This window comes from Aythya ferina (assembly GCF_964211825.1).
Source record: "Aythya ferina genome assembly, chromosome: 15".
Taxonomy (NCBI): domain Eukaryota; kingdom Metazoa; phylum Chordata; class Aves; order Anseriformes; family Anatidae; genus Aythya; species Aythya ferina.
The window spans coordinates 3,592,401-3,608,341 of record NC_140314.1 but is presented as its reverse complement, the minus strand read 5'-3'; the positions used below and the strand labels follow the sequence as shown (position 1 = coordinate 3,608,341).

Here is a 15,941-nt window from a genome sequence, read left to right as displayed (position 1 = left end):
GCCTGAACTCTCCTGGTCGAGGATAGATTCAGAGCAGTTCATAACCATGTGAGGACTGGAGGAAATTTGCAGGCAGAAGGAAAAACTTCAGAAAGGGGGCTAATGGGCTTTAGGATCAGGGGAGAGATGAGTTACCTGCTCAGTGCCACCCCACAGAGCTTTACCTACAGCAGACCTGTAACTTGGGGATTAATTCTGTGGTTTAACGACTACGAGGTTATCACATCCACCTCCTGCAGCTGGGAAATGCCACCAGGACCCTGTCCTCCCCCTGTGAGACCCTGATGTGCTGCTGTCCAGGTTCTGCAATGCAATCATCCCCTCCCCGGTTACTTTTGGGGTGAGAGGGGAGTGTGTCCCCGTGGGTGCCTTCACCCAGCTCGCAGCAGGGCACCAAGAAGCCGAAGCCTCGCTTCTTTCCCAGCTCTTTAATTAGGAGTCTCCCGGAGAACGGGATTGAAACCAGCTGGCCCTGAAACAGGAGAAAAAAATAAAGGGGTGCAGGGGGGCGTAGGCACACGTTGCAGCCGCCTCGGTCCCGCTGCGCCCAGCGGGATGCAGGAACCGGCACCCAGCACGGCGAGGTCCTGCTGAGCCCCAAACCTCCCCATGCAACGCTGCCACGCGCTTCTCCCCGCGGGTGGGCTCTGGCACGAGGTGGGCTGCGGTCCTCCTGCATCTCCAGGAGCATCCCGGGGCGGCGGCGTGGCCGGCAGCCCGTCCACGTGCGGCGGCGGAGAGGCCTCGGTGCTGGCAGGGGCAGGGCGGCCGCCGAGCAGCTCCGCGCTCCCCCAACGCCCACGTTGAGGAAGTGGTTGCGTTTCTCGGAGAGGAAAAGGGAAGTCGGGCTGCCTCCGCGGGGCAGCCAGCAACTCCCCCTCGCTCGCTCGCTTGCTCCCTGCCTGCTGCCCGGTTCGTGTCGACTGCCCAGAGTCCACGAACTCCGAGGTAAGGAGCGGGGAGGTTGTCGGGAGAGCCGGCTGTGCCCCGGGGGCACCTCGTGCCCCGGCTGCTGAATTTGGGGAGGGGGCGAAGCCCTGCTGGGATGGGGCCAATTTGGGGCTGGGGTGGGTTGAGGCAGCGCCTCGCCGCTGGGTTTTGTCCCCATGGTGGTGTTTAGGGGGGTTGTTTCCAGTTTTGGTGGCGAGTTTTGGGGGTTGTTGTCTTGTCTGAGGCTGGGGAGGTTTGGGGTGCTGGGGAGGCTGCCCCCGGAGGGGCTGGGGGCAGCAGAGCGGGAGCTGGGGGCGATGTGTCCTCGCCTCCCCGGCCACCAGCAGCCTCCAGCTTTGCCCAGGATGAGGAAGAGGAGGGTTGGAGCTGCCCCTTGCTTGCCCCCTGCATGCCTGGGGGGCATCGATGGCTCCCCAAGGCCGGGCTGGCTCCTGGGGTACTGGCACCGACAGCGAGGCACAGGGATGGGTGTCCCCCCCGGGATGGCTGCACCGGGATGGGTGACACCCCACAGGCACCACGGGGAGGAGAAGGGTGCTCAGGGGGGGCCGTGCTTCGGCCTCGGGGCTCGGCAGAGGATGAGGGGTGCTGGGGGGGCCGGTGGCTGCACGCCAGGCTCGGTGGCTGGGGCAGAAGTGAAAACGGAGCAGCTCCAGCGCGCGGCTTCCTCCCGCTCGGCCCCTGCCAAGGTTTGGTTATCTCCTCCAAGGATGTTTCCCAACTTCTCGGCGCCTCGGGGCTGAGTGGGGAAGATAACTGAGCTGCAGCAGCCCCAGTCCTGCCTTCTGTTCTCCCCAAAAAGCCCCTTCCCTCCCTCCAGATCCTCTGCGTCCGAGCAGGGGGAGCAGGGGACGAGGGCAGCCCCGGATTTTGGGGCATCTCCCTGCACAGCTCTGGCTGGGACGTGAGCAGGGGAGCAGCGAGGCTGCCAGCCCGGCCGCTGCGGGAAGGAGACGTAAGCTGCTGACGGGTGCAGCCACGGCCGAAAGCCGAGTTTCTTTCTTGAGAGCTTCCGCTCCCCGCTCCGACGGCTCGGCAGCGGAGCCCTGCCCGGCAGAGCTGGGGCTGAGCGTGAAAAATGAGCCCAGCGAGGAGGAGGGAGAAGCAGGCAGCTTCCCAGGCCTCGGAGCATCCAAACCCACCAAAAAAAAAGAGAAAAAAAAAAAAAAAAGAAGGCATTGCTGTTTCCTTACAGCACATTTCAGCAGGAAATCGATGCCTCGCGCCCCTGCCTCCCGCCCCGGAGCGCTGTCAGCCCGATGCAGCACATTTTTCTGCTCCAGATCTTTTGCAATCCAGCAGCACGGCCCCCATCCATCGGTTTTATTCGGTGTTCGTGGTGCAGCTCCATCCCCTTGGGGGCTGCCGGGTCTCCTCCAGGCTCAGGGCGAGGTTTTTGGGGTGAAGCTGCACCGGGGTGCACTGGGGGGCACAAAGTGAGGCTCACGCTTGGGTGCTGGTGGCGGTGCTCAGCTGGGCAAAAAAACCCTCCGAGGCTCACAGGAACCAAGGGGGGAGCTCCAGGAGGGGGCCTGCACCCACCCATGGGTGCCTGAAACCCCACAGCACCCGTGGGGCTGGGTCAGGGGGATGCCCACATCCATCCCCAGTGGGGTCGGGTGTTTTTGGGGTGTGTAGGGGCAGGGTGCACACCCCGCATCACCACTGGGATTTCTCAGGTGGTGGAGCTCCAGATTTCCTTTCCGCCCAAGGGACAGAGCTAGGAGGGACTTCTTTCCTTCCCCTGCCAGGTTTTTAGTTGCCAGAATAAAACCAGCAACGCTCTGGGAGCGTTCCCAAAACACCAAAACCCTTCCCCCTTAACATTTTGCCTGGGTGCCCCCCAAATTCGCTGCGTTACCCCAGCCCCGTGGCCGAGGGGCTGCCCCCAGCACCATTCTGGGAGGCACGGGGAGCTCAGCACCGTGCCACCGCCCCATCCCACAGCTCCTGGCAGCGGCCAGGGGAAGGGATTAGTCACGGGATGGGACGGAGGCGCCTCCGCCACCCGGCGCCTTTGGCTCTCCCGAAATGAGAGGCGGGGAGGGAGCGTGGTGGAGCAGGCAGAGGGAGGGGGTGCTGAGCACCCTGGGGACCCTATGGTGGGCTCGGGGCTGGCAGCGGGGTCTCGGGGTGCCCGGGTGGCTGCTGGCTGTGCCGACGTGGTTAGGGAGTGGCCGGGAGCCGTCCCCTCGCCGCCTTCCTGCGTTATCAGGGCGTTATCAGGGTGTTATCAGGGAGCCCCTGCTTCCTCCGGCCTCTCCGGGCTCCTGCCAGGGGCTGTGGGGCTGGGGGGGTCGGTCCTGGCCTTGCTCGGGCAGGCGGTGAGCTTGGGAAGCCCCTTCCAGGGGAATTTTTTTTTTTGGGGGGTGGAAAGGGGACGTGTCCCGCTGGGGTTGTCCCCGTGGCCGGAGGAGCATCCTGAGCTCTCGTCCCACCCGCAGCGAGCTCGCCATGGCCTACCACAGCTTCCTGCTGGAGCCCATCAGCTGCCACGCCTGGAACAAGGACCGGACCCGTAAGTACCGGCCCCGACCCCACTGGGACCTCCTCACACCGGGGCCCAAATCCCCAAATCCTCAGGGAATCGTCAAATACACCGGGGTGGGCACGGGCACCCCGCATCCCCGCCGGGGCTGAGCGATGTCCCCTAGGATGGTGTGGGGCTGGATTTGGGGACGTGGGTCCTGCTGTGGATGGGTTTTGGGGACGGGAGGTGTCCCCCTTCCCCGCCTCGGACCCGCTGGTGGGACAGAGCCCACGCAGGGGGTGTCAGCACGGGGAGGGATGGCGAGGCGCTGAGGAGGAGAGCGGAGAGGAGCGGAGGAGCTGTGTGGGTGATTCATGGCCGATGGCATTTCCCGGCCTCGGAGCGGGGGATGTGGGAGAGAACAAAAAGGGCTTTCTGTGCCGGGCAGGCGGGGCAGGATGGGGCCAGGCAGGCGATGAGCACCCGCAGCCGTCCCAAAACAACATCCCAAAACGTCCCAAAACATCCCGTCCCATCCCATCCCACGGGTCCCCTGGGACCACATCGCCACTTTAGGGCCCATGGGGCCGGGCAAACCCCACCGAGCCGGGGTGACGGGGACACTGGGGTCACAGGGAGCCTGTCCCCGTCACCAGCAGAGCCGTGACCCCGGTGGGGGCCCTGCCCCGGCCACTGTCTCCCCCCTTCCTTAGAGATCGCCCTGTGCCCCAACAACCACGAGGTGCACATCTACCGCAAGGACGGCGCCAAGTGGAGCAAGGTGCACGAGCTGAAGGAGCACAACGGGCAGGTGACGGGTGAGAACCGGGGGCTGAGGGGATGGGGACGGGGATGGGGACGGCCGGGTCCCAGCCCCACTCGGTGGCAGCAGAGGATTCGGGATGGGGTGGCGGAGAGGGTGGAGAGGGAGCTGGTTGAGTGTGGTGCTCCTGGGGCCTGATCCTGGGGGGTCAGAGGGTGCCTGGGGATGGGATGGGATCGGGTGGGATGGGAAGAGGTGGGAGGGATGGAATGAGATGGGATGGGATAGGATGGATGGGATGGGATGGGATAAGATGGGGTGGAATGGGATGGATGGAATTGGATGGGATGGGGTGGAATGGGATGGGAAGAGATGGGACAGGATGGATGGAATGGGAAGGGATGGGATGGGAAGAGGTGGGAGGGATGGGATGGGATGAGAAGAGATGGATAGGATGGGATGAGGTGGGATGGGATGAGATAGGACGGGATGGATGGAATGGGATGGGATGAGATGGGATGGGACAGGACAGGATGGATGGGATGGGATGGGATGGGATGGGATGGGACAGGATGGATGGGGTGGGGTGGAAGAGGTGGGAGGGATGGGATGGGATGAGAAGAGATGGATGAGATGGGATGGGATGAGATGGCACAGGATGGATGGAATGGGATAGGATGGGATGGGAAGAGGTGGGAGGGATGGGATGAGATGGGACAGGATGGGATGGATGTGATGGGAAGAGGTGGGAGGCACGGCATGGGGTCAGAGAGCAGGCAGAACATCTCTGCCTTCGGGTGGCCTCCATCCCCACGTGGCCTGTCCCCATCCCATCCCCACGGCTCCCCCCGTGCCACCACCTCCCCTTCTGCCTTCCAGGCATCGACTGGGCCCCTGAGAGCAACCGGCTGGTGACCTGTGGGACCGACCGCAACGCCTACGTCTGGACCCTGAAGGGCAACGTCTGGAAGCCCACCCTGGTCATCCTGCGGATCAACCGGGCCGCCCGCTGCGTCAAGTGGTCCCCCAAGGAGAACAAATTCGCCGTGGGCAGCGGCTCCCGGCTCATCTCCATCTGCTACTTCGAGCAGGAGAACGACTGGTGGGGCTCGGCCGGGGGCTCGTGGGGTCCTTTGGGGTGGGATGGGGGAAATAGGTGGGTGGGGAGAGGGGTGGGTGGGTGAGGAGATGATGGAGGGTTGGGTTGGGTTGGGTTGGGTTTCGTTGGGTTGGGTTGGGTTGGGTGGTAGGAGACACAAGGATATGGAGGTGATACAGGAGGAGATGGGGGAGATGGAGGAGGACGTAGATGAGGAGACTGATGGGGAGATGGAAGGAGGTGCCCAAAACCCACTGCTGGGGTTGTTGCACTCCCCGTGCCTGGCTGCTGTCACAGCCTGGTGGCCCAGAGCAGTTCCTGGGGGGACACCCGGAGCCCTGACCACCCCCAGCCCTCCCCCAGCCCAGGGGGGGTGCCCGGGGGCTATTTTGGGGGGGCACCAACACCGCTGCTCTCCCCGCAGGTGGGTCTGCAAGCACATCAAGAAGCCCATCCGCTCGACGGTGCTCAGCCTGGACTGGCACCCCAACAACGTCCTCCTGGCCGCCGGCTCCTGCGACTTCAAGTGCCGGTGAGGGGCAGGGGGACAGCGAGGGGGGGACCCCAGGGATGGTGCAGGGGGGGGTCCCCATCCCGACACAGCATGGGACAGAGGCCGGGGGAACCTCACGGCTCATTCTCTTTCCCCTCGCCAGGATCTTCTCCGCCTACATCAAGGAGGTGGAGGAGCGGCCGAGCCCCACGCCGTGGGGCTCCAAGATGCCCTTCGGGGAGCTGATGTTCGAGTCGAGCAGCAGCTGCGGGTGGGTGCACAGCATCTGCTTCTCGGCCAGCGGCGCCCGCGTGGCCTGGGTGAGCCACGACAGCACGCTCTGCCTCGCCGACGCCAACAAGAAGATGGCGTAAGGAGGGCTGGGGGGCACGGGGGGGAGCTGGTGGGGGGAGTTTTGCCGTGGGTGCCACCACGGGGTGGGCTACGGGGCGTGGGGATTTGTGGCTGTGTGGGTTTGGGGTGCAGCTGCTTCCCTGGAGCTGGGCTGAACCCCAAAGTGATGGGGAGATGGAGGTGGCATGGGGAGGTGGGGAAGGACTGAGTAGTGCTGGATGGAGATGGAGGAGGAGGAGAAGAAGGCTCTTCCACCCGTGTCACGAGCTGTGCCAGGCTCAGCACAGGGCCTTGTCTCCCTTTTTACGGCTTGCTCTCCCTCGCAGCGTCGCCTCCCTCTGCACCGAGACCCTTCCCCTCCTGGCCGTCACCTTCATCACCGAGAACAGCCTGGTGGCCGCGGTGAGTCCAGGCTGGCTTTGAGGGCAGGCACCACACCGGGGTGGTGCTGAGCGGGGCTGTGTCTCCCCCCCTACCAGGGCCACGACTGCTACCCCATGCTGTTCACCTACGAGGAGGGCCAGGGCACGCTGACCTTCGGGGGGAAGCTGGACGTCCCCAAGCAGAGCTCCCAGCGCGGCCTCACCGCCCGCGAGCGCTTCCAGAACCTGGATAAGAAAGCGAGCTCGGACACCTCCAACGCCACGCTGGACACCGTGCACAAGAACAGCATCAGGTGCACGACGGGGAGGGCTTTGGGGGGGGGACAGATTTGGCTCTGGGTCACCCTGAGGGTGCTGGACCCCGAGCATCATCCCCTGGCTGTGCTCCTGTTCTGCCCTGAGGGGATTTGGGGTGGATTTGGGGTGGCCCGGGCAGCCCCGAGGGCTCCAAGCTGACCCCCCCGCTGCCTCCTTGTGCCCCACAGCCAGATCTCCGTGCTGGCGGGGGGGAAAGCCAACTGCTCGCAGTTCTGCACCACGGGCATGGACGGCGGCATGAGCATCTGGGACGTCAAGGTGAGGCTTCCCCTCGGTCACCCCCCCCAGCTGGGAGCATCCAGCGCCAAACCCTCATCAGGCAGAGCTCTAATTGCAATCAGTGCCCCCTCGGTGCGCTCAGGAAGGGGGCATCTTGTTCCTGGGGTCCTGGCTGGGATCTCCTTCGAGCTGGGGTTTGCTGGGGGGCACTTTCCTGCTCACCATCAGAGGGGGGGTGTAGCCAGCCAGGCTGGGGCATCCATCCCCTTGCGCAGGGATCGAGCACCCTCTCCTGGCTTCAATTTTTGCCCTCAGGGCTTGAAAAATGAGCCCAAACGAGACCAAGTTGGGACCTCCTGGGTCCTCCAGCAGCAGCCACCCCAGGGGACAGCCCCCTTTTACCCCCCACCCACCCCCAGGGCTCTGCTTGCCTTGGAAAGCCACACGCAGGCGGTCACCGACCCCTCGTTTCGTTCCAGAGCCTGGAGTCGGCGCTGAAGGACCTCAAGATCAAATGAAGGAGGCAGCCGGGAAGGTGTCCGGCCGCCAGCCCCCCCCTGCTCCGCTGCTCTGCCTGCTTTGTCCCCACGCCACGCGAGCCCCCCGCGAGCCGCCCGCGCTCCCCCGGCTGCCAGCCAGCCCCGCGGCTGCTCTGACACGAAGATAAAGGTGGTTTCGGTTGTTATTTTTTACTATTTTTGTTACCATCCTAACTGATGCTGGTCATACGTCGCTTAAAGAAGTAAAAAAAAAAAAAATAAAGCAGAGATTTTTTTTTCCTGTGTATATCCAACGATGGTTTTGCTCCTTTTTTTAATTTTTTTAAGCTGAACCAACCCGGCCCTTTTCAGCTCGGTATCACCGGCCGGCTGGCACCTTTGGTTGCAGTGTGCCCAGCTGCTAAATCCAGCTCTCACTCAGGATACGAGCAGTCCCTCATCACAGCAGGAAAACAAAGCCCCTCTGCTGTTCCTGAGCGCCAAGGATACGGGATTCTTTTCAGAAGCTGTAAGAAAAGTGGATAAATACTTGTACATTTCAAAACAGGGTTTGATTGCAGGTGCTAAACAATGAGCACAGGGCATAAAGTAGAGATTAAGTGCTTGGAAAAGGAGGCCAGGCAAGAGTTCCTCTCAAATCATGCTTTGGGTTTATGCCTTTCCCTGCCTTTATCCCCGTGCAGAGCTGACCCAGCCTCCCCGTACCAAGAAAGCAAATTCCCCCTGTGGTTTGAGCTCACAGTGAGGTTCCCCACGGCACATCTCTCTGCCACATCCTCCCAGCAGAGTCCTTGCAGACATGGCAGGGTCACACACAATAAATGGCAGCATTTGTCCTCCTGCATCCTCAGCTGTCCCTCCTGCCACTGACTGGGCCAGGCGGCAGCCCGAAGGTAAAATCGTTTGCTCCACTGCCGCAACCAGATTGTGCAAGAGGAGATGGAGAGGAAAAGCTTTGTGCCTTCAGGCTGCACCTGCTGATAGAGCTCCCGAACCCTGAGCCAAATTCACCACCATCGAGAGCAGAGAAGAGGCAAAGCAGCAGCCACAGAAGTCACCAAACCGCCAGGCTGTCACCGCACCGTGCATCGCAGCCGCCTGAACACACGGCATCGTTTACACACACACACACGAGACAAGGAGAGAGCAGTTATAATTTACATTTTAATCAGCCAAATATACAAGTTTTGTCGTTTCTTTTTCCTTTTTCACCTTTATCGAGCTTTTTTTTTTTTTTTTTTCCCCATCTGGGTCTGATACAATTAATGATGTGTTGTTTTTTTTTCCTTTAAACAAAGGATGATGTGGTTAAAAACTGGCACTATCCCTAATCAGGAGAAGAAACAAAATAATGAAGAGGAGGGAAAAGGGGGGAGACCGGCTGCAAGAGAGGAGGGATGAAAACGGGAAGGAACAGCACTCCAGATGTCCATGAAGTCAGGCTCTCGGTTATACTGCAACACCCTGCAGCGAAATTTTATGGGCCGTTTGCCCGAAAGGATTCCCCAGATACGTTATCCTTTGGGTTTTCATGAGCAAGTCAAAGTTCCCCACCCCATATGCCCCACCCCGCAATGACCCCACAATCTATTTTCTTGCAATCTAATATTTAAAGCATCTCCCCTCCCGCACAGCTCCCTCCCGCCCCTGCCCCCGTCCCCCCCAACCCCCCCCCCAATCTATGAGTTCTTAATCCTAAAAACAGCAAAAACATTCAGGTTTTCAAACTGTTACAGAGAATTGCTGTTCAGCACAGTTCTGCACCGAAGATAGCAGCTGCCCCTAACCCCAAATGGAAATCTGTGCCAGGATGAAGACAAACACATCGTCAGTGTCTCTTGGAGGTGGAGGTGGCTTCGGTGCCGCAGTGTACCCTGCGTGGCACCTGTGGTGTGCAACACGACAGAGTTCCTGGCAGGCACCAGGCACGGCTTCCTGGCGATTCCTCCTCTTGCACGTCCTGCGCTTACTTGTTAAGGGACAGGGACTGCAGTCTTTTACCTGCCATCGCCGCTTCGTCTTTTGCTGGAGGAGGGAAAGAACAGAGGTGTCAGCATCTCACAGCGCACATCAGGGCTGGTGGCAGCCCCTGAGATTGAATTCTTGCTAGCCACGTGCAGCAAAGTGACTGGGGAAAAGTTTTGACCCTCCCCACTAAGTCCTGCTCCCTCCAGGCTACACGGGAGCAGCCCTCCCTGTCCCCGGCTTCCCTTCAGGCTTCCCCAAACCACCCCGATGCTGACGCACAAATTTCCCTGTGGAGGTCACTGGGAACACAGCCATCAGGGTTCTGGTTCTCGTCTATCAGAGCTGAAGAGGTAATCCCAACAGGGGAGGAGAGCTGCAAATTCACCGTGCAGCCTGGATCCCCAGCGTGCATCCGCCAAAAGGAACTTGATAAATCCCCAAATCAGAGCTAGCATTGCCTGGGAGGCTGCGGACAATGTGGGTATCGAGCAATTCCCTTCTCTCCTTGCCTGCTCCCCAATCAAACGCCCTAGAGCTTGATAAGAATGAGCCAGCTGAACCTAGTTTTGATGAGAGGAGTCACAAGGACACTCAGCAACACCACGCGGTCTCAGGCGATGAGGGACCACGACATGTGATAGCAGAAACCATACCTCACGGCAGCACAGCCATTGAAAAAAGAGAAGTAATAGGATTAATTACTCTCTAACCTTTTCTTTCCTCTTCTTTCTTTCTGGCAGCTTCTTCCCTCTGCTTCCGGATGATGGCTAGTCGGGCGAGATCTGCCTTCGCTTGCTCTGTTTTACCAGCTAGGTGCATTTTCATGTATCTTTCTTTTGCCTTTTGTTTCTCGATCTCCTCCCTGTTTGAGCAAAACACACCAACGATTACAGAGCCCCGGTGAGCATCCAGGTACTGACAGACACCAGGGGAGGTTTTCTGACTGGGGAGGAAGCTGAGTACAGAGCTGGGCTGCCTGCAGAGGCTGGGGGACCCTGTCAGCAGTTCTCAAGGACGTTACATCTGTTGCAGGGATGATGAGAAGCCGAGGAATTTCTACCTTCAGCTAAATAAGAGCACTGATACACAGCGAGGTCAAATGAATTAGCCCCAGGCTACGCAGCACTGTAACATTTTTCCCAGAAGTACACCTCAAGGGTACTTCTGCTGAAGGAATCTATCCCAACTAATCAAACTTAAACGATCTATTCCAAATAAATGAAACCAGGAGATTAAATTTAGCTTCTCATCTTATTCATCAGGCACAAATTTCAGCACGAACCCAGGAGTCTGGGAAACCGCCACCTGCCACTAGGGTACCTCTTGTAGCGAGATTAGAGTAGACCCCAGCGTGACCTTTGGTTAATGGATTTTGGTTACATCTGATTTTTGGCATTAAACTTCAGGAGAGAAACAGCCTGCGTCTGCTTCACAGCAACAAACTTCACTCAGCACATCGGGCCGAGCTGCCAAACCCCGGGGTAGACACAGCTACTCCCAGAAAACAAAGGAATTCTGAAAAGTTTGTAAGGAAAGCTGTGAGACAAAGTGAATCCTGTCTGACACTTTGCTGCTGCTCAGTGTCAGCTTTAGAGGGCAACACGGATGAAGGGCTTCCCTGAAACACCAACGCACAGGCAGCAGGGAGAGGAGACACTTCTCCACACTAAGCTGCTGCCAGCGGCACGTGTGAAACCCCAGGACCATGCCAGCTCCCCCCGAGGCAGCAGGAACACTCACCGCTCTCGTCGCGAGAGTTCCTTGGGTCCATCCAGGTCCAGCTGAGTTACTTTTTTGGTTGTCTGAATTACACGATTGGGATTCTCGATGTCTATCAACCCTTCCACACCTTTGCGCTTTTGCTAAGGTTTAAGAAGAAGAGGAAAGGTAAGAAGCTCTGTCCTGCCATATTCTGGCATCAAATACCCTGCACCACACCCCAAAAGAAGAATTCAAGGTTGTTTCACCACCGGACAGCAAAACCATTTGTGAGCCAGGATTTATAACCACCAAACATCTTCGCTGTTCTTTGAAGATGATTTTGCCTTTGCATTTCACTTAAAAATACAAAAATTATCCCTCTGAGGACAAAACGGAGTCAAGTAAGGTGTTTGTTGGTGGTTTTTTTTTGGCTTCTTAAAGTAGTTATTCCATAAAAGATTTACTGTAGACAGCTCTGAAAGAGAACTCCAAGCAAATGCATTTCATGCCCTGAGAATTGCACTACCTGATAGTCCTCGTCATCTTCATCACTCTCATCTGAATCTAAAGACTTCTTCTCCTTTTTGGGGTCCCCTGTTGCTCCTTCACCTCCCTCTTCTTGCTCCTCTTCTTCCTACAGAAATCACAGGAAGAAAACACGTCAATAAAATTCCCAGGGACTCTTAAACGAGATCATTTTTGGGGATGATGCGCAGCTCCAAGCACTGCTGCTCCTGACACGGCCCACCAAGGCTGCATCGCTCTACCAGAACGAGAGCTCATTCTCACCATGGTTCAGTGAGCATCACCTGCCCCAACAAATCTCCTCCAAGCAATTCTGCTGCTCTCTCTACATAACAGGCCAGGAAAACCATTGTACAAGACAGAACTGGCACTTTACTTTCCCCAAATGAAGGATCTCCAGGAGAATTTTGGCCTGAATTTCCACTGCATGGTCTCTGAGGGAGCAGAAGCTACTCAGATGTGGCATGATGGATCTCAGCTTAGGTCCAGATAAAAAAAAAAATAAAGAGAAAATTGCCAGACATCAAGTAGAACGGTGTTTCTAGTGGAAATACAAGAAATTGCAGCCTTTCCAGCACAGCTTTTGCTAATCATAATTTAGGAATTAATTTGTAAATCATTAGAAGATGAGATTAGGGAAACTAACATGGGTGTGAAGAGCTTGCTTTACCATTATTAAATATCCCTAACCAGAGCAACTGGCAAAGCAGAGGGGCTATGGGCAGGAGGAGGACTAATTTTAAGTGTTTACAAACTTCCCCTAATAAAACTGGGCTGGATGTAACCATCACTATGTGCCTTGGATGATCACAGCAGAAAAAAATCCTCAAAAAGCAGTCCTCTGAGGGTTGTTGTGTTTTTGTTTTTATAAAAGCAGACAGACATCTCACGTGGGGCCCTGCCACGGCTCGTTCTGTTCTGTTCCCACTTGGTATTTTTATTAACGACTTGGATGGAGGAAAGGTTTGTGAGTTCAAAGTCTGTGAATGACACCGTGCAAGCAAGGAGCTGAACTCCTTTTGGAAAACAGGATCAGAACCGTGAGTGGCTTCAGTAACTGCAAGGATGGCACGAAGCCAGGAAGGTGGAATCAGAAAACAAACCGAGAGGAGTTACAGGGTAAGAAATGTGACACAAAATCGGAATATCTGGCTAAGCAGCAAACCACGTAATCATCTCGAGTTACAGCTGGTCAAAACATTCAAAAGGAGTCAACAATATGGCTCGTAACAGCTTGGATGGGTAATCTTTTTCTGGGATTTACTCATCAGTGTTTCCTACCCAGGGTATAATTATCCCGCTGCAGTCAGTGCCGTGAGGTTTCAGCTGGAATCGTGAATTCAGGCTTAGGCAGCACTTTCAGGAAGTCTCAGAGAAGAGCAGTGAGTGGCATCGTTCATGGGATAATTTGGCAACGCAAGAGAGCAAGTGCTGCAGAAAGCAGTCGTGGTTTTTGTAAGGCCAGCCCGGTAGCTGCAGGGGAAGGCGGACTTACAAACCCGTGCTGGGGGTTAAAATGCACAAAAAAAAAATTCACACCAGAAAAATCTGGTATTTCTCCCGGAGGCAAACAAGAAAACCGTGTGTAAAGAAAGAAGTCAAAGGAATTTAGCCCATTAAAACTAGAAAAGGGTCTAATATGCTGTTTTCAAGAAATGAAAGCTGTCAGGGCGTGAGCCCCTTTTCTCCACAGCCAAGCTGCAGAGCAGGAGTGAGGAACGAGCGTATGCTGAAGACCAGAATGATGAATTACGGGAGGAAAAGATGCCTAGAGCTGCTGTGCAACCATCTTCCTCATCCTTTAACCTTCAGATTGCTGATGGACGGTCAGCCTGGCCTCACTTCCATGAGGAGCTCGACTGGATCCCACCTTGCAGCCTCCCCGGGCACCAGTATTCAGAATTCACACTGTGATCACTGACAGAGTGATCTGCGACACCTGAGCGAGCTGACACGTCTCGTGAGCTGCAAATCAAGCCTGGAGTTCTCACAGTAAGCACCTACCCTTGCCTTCTGCTTTTCTGCTTGGAGCTGCGCATCGATCTCTTCAGGACTCGTGTACTGTCTTGCCCGGCCTTTGTGGCCTCCTTTTCTACCTGTACAAGAAAAAAAAAAATAAAAGAATTAATAAATGGTTTGGCGATGAGCTTCCAAAAAGCTTGGCTCCTCCTGCAGCACACGCTCTGCATTTTCAGCACACACAGGACAAGCCCAAACAGAATCCAAAGGGAAAAAAAAAAAAAAGAGTCACAGTGGATTTGCCACCCTCGGTGAAGCCTGTGGCTTCTCTGATTCCCCTCCTGGGCTGCTGAGCTGTTCCCAGCCCCAGCCCTGCTCCTGTTCCCTCCCCAGCAGGGATCCCGGTGCGTTCGTGTGGTGGCAGCAGCTCCCAGCAGCTCCTCGGCCCCTCCCTGAGCTGAGGCTGTGCCAAGGGAGCCCGGGGAGCCAATTGGACAAAAGCTTCGGGAATGGGAGCGAGAGCAACTCGTAAAAGGAGCCTCCATGTTTCTGGTTTCCCTTATAAAGCACTAAAAACGAGCGGTAGAAATCAGGCAGAAGGGAGAGGGGGCTCTGCTGGGCGGCCCACTCAGCTCTCCAGAGCACAATGCTGGGGTTTTGCCGTGGAATCGTGAAGCCCTTCATGTTTCCTGCAGGCGGCTGCTCTGCTTCTGTCGTCAGAGCTGAGAGCTGCTGGCAAAAGCAAGCTGGAGAGCGCGGGGTGCAGCCGCTGGGTGAGATCAGCAAAAGCCCAGCAGCTTGTGTGAGGGGGCCCTGCTCCTGCAGCCCGCAAAGCCTCCTGCTCCTCTCCCTTTCCACCTGCTGAGGACAACGAGACCTCCAAACGGTGTGGAGAGGGGAAAAGGGTGGCGTGGATGTCCCTCCTTACGGGGCAGACCCATCACTGCCCGACCCTGCGTCACGGCCACGCCTGGCTGCGTTTGTCAGGCTCTTTGAGGCAGCCCTCGAGGGTTTTGGGAATTCATTTTCTGACCAGTTCTGGCTCAGAAAATGAGCACAGACCAATTTTCGTATGTTTTAGCTTGGTAAAAGCTGAGCCATGGAGGAAATTCTCTCAAAACACCCCTCTGAAGCCTTCCTGAGCCCCCCTGAGATGGTTTTCTGGCACTAAATGGGGAAGGGCAGGGAGCACAACTCTCTACAATCGGTTCTGGAAGCTCACGGGCACTCCCCCACCAGCACAACCAGGGCACTGCTGCCCCCCAAGCCCTGCTCTCCCCATTCCCAGCCACCCCACGTGGCACCACTGACACACGTGGGGAACTCAAGCTCCAAGGGAGCACCGGAGCCGTCATGTCCCTGCCCAGCAAGTGACATCGCTCCGAAAGGAACACCGCCAGGGTACCTGACACCCCACGTGGCGCTGAGAAAATCCACCTGGCCTGCCTCAGCGCTCGCTACAAGCTCAGCAGCTGCCGGCAGCCTCCCTGCCCGGACCCTACACCAGGACCAGAACTGGAGAAGACAGAACTCTGATTGCTGGATATAGCCATACAAGGGGGAAAAGCAGCTCAAAATGAATTAGTTTACAGAAAAGCTTGAAAACAAACAAACAAATCAGAGAGAATCAGCCGTGGGGCTGCCCCCCGGGCACCTCAGTGAAACAGCGGGGAGGCGCCCAGCCCCCCGCACTGGGCACTATTTGAACACAGCGAGATGCTGGGGGGGTGCTGCGGTGACAGGGGCAGCTGCTCCGCGCCTGCAGGGTCAATCCGGAGCATTAAATTCCGATTAAAACCATTAAAACGGGTGGAAAAGCTGAAATAATCCGGTATTTGTTTCCATGGAATAGCCCCAGCTGGGGGACGCCCGGCGGGCTCGCCGAGCCCAATGCCCGGCTCCACACAGACCCCAAAAAATAACAAAAAATAACAAAAAACCCCAAAACCCGGCATTCTGAGCCCATCCCCGAGGAGCCCCCAGCGCCCAGCCCCCCCCCCACAAGGCCCCAGCGCCTCAGGGGAGCCCCGGCCCGGCCCCGACCCGCGGCTGCTGCCCCGGCCCGGCCCCCAACGCCTCATAAATGCCCCCAAATAAATAAATTAAAGGGAAAAAAATGAAATAAAAGCCGAACCGGCCGCCCCGCCCCCACCTCCTTTCGGCATCGCGGCGATGGCGGCTGCAGCGCGGCCCCCCCGGCCCCCAGCGCCGACCCGGAAGCGGAAGCCGCCCCCCTCG

The 15,941-nt window shown here is 57.5% G+C and overlaps 2 protein-coding genes across 2 annotated transcripts; one reads left to right on the top strand and one right to left on the bottom strand.

The window, feature by feature from the left end:
* The first annotated feature begins 742 nt into the window (after positions 1–742).
* On the top strand, positions 743–7,843 carry ARPC1B (actin related protein 2/3 complex subunit 1B). The gene is made up of 10 exons (XM_084536249.1): positions 743–948; positions 3,396–3,469; positions 4,135–4,239; positions 5,064–5,286; positions 5,708–5,815; positions 5,940–6,146; positions 6,457–6,532; positions 6,610–6,806; positions 6,999–7,089; positions 7,530–7,843. Exons 2-10 carry the CDS (start codon positions 3,406–3,408, stop codon positions 7,566–7,568), a joined length of 1,110 nt encoding a protein of 369 aa, XP_084392375.1. The 5' UTR covers positions 743–948; positions 3,396–3,405; the 3' UTR covers positions 7,569–7,843.
* Positions 7,844–8,694: 851 nt separating this feature from the next.
* Positions 8,695–15,939, bottom strand: PDAP1 (PDGFA associated protein 1). Its single transcript, XM_084536250.1, has 6 exons — positions 15,856–15,939; positions 13,749–13,840; positions 11,746–11,853; positions 11,259–11,380; positions 10,229–10,380; positions 8,695–9,575 (listed from the first exon to the last, which is right to left on the bottom strand). The coding sequence occupies exons 1-6, from the start codon at positions 15,866–15,868 to the stop codon at positions 9,517–9,519; spliced, it is 546 nt and encodes a 181-aa protein (XP_084392376.1). The 5' UTR covers positions 15,869–15,939; the 3' UTR covers positions 8,695–9,516.
* Positions 15,940–15,941: the final 2 nt, after the last annotated feature.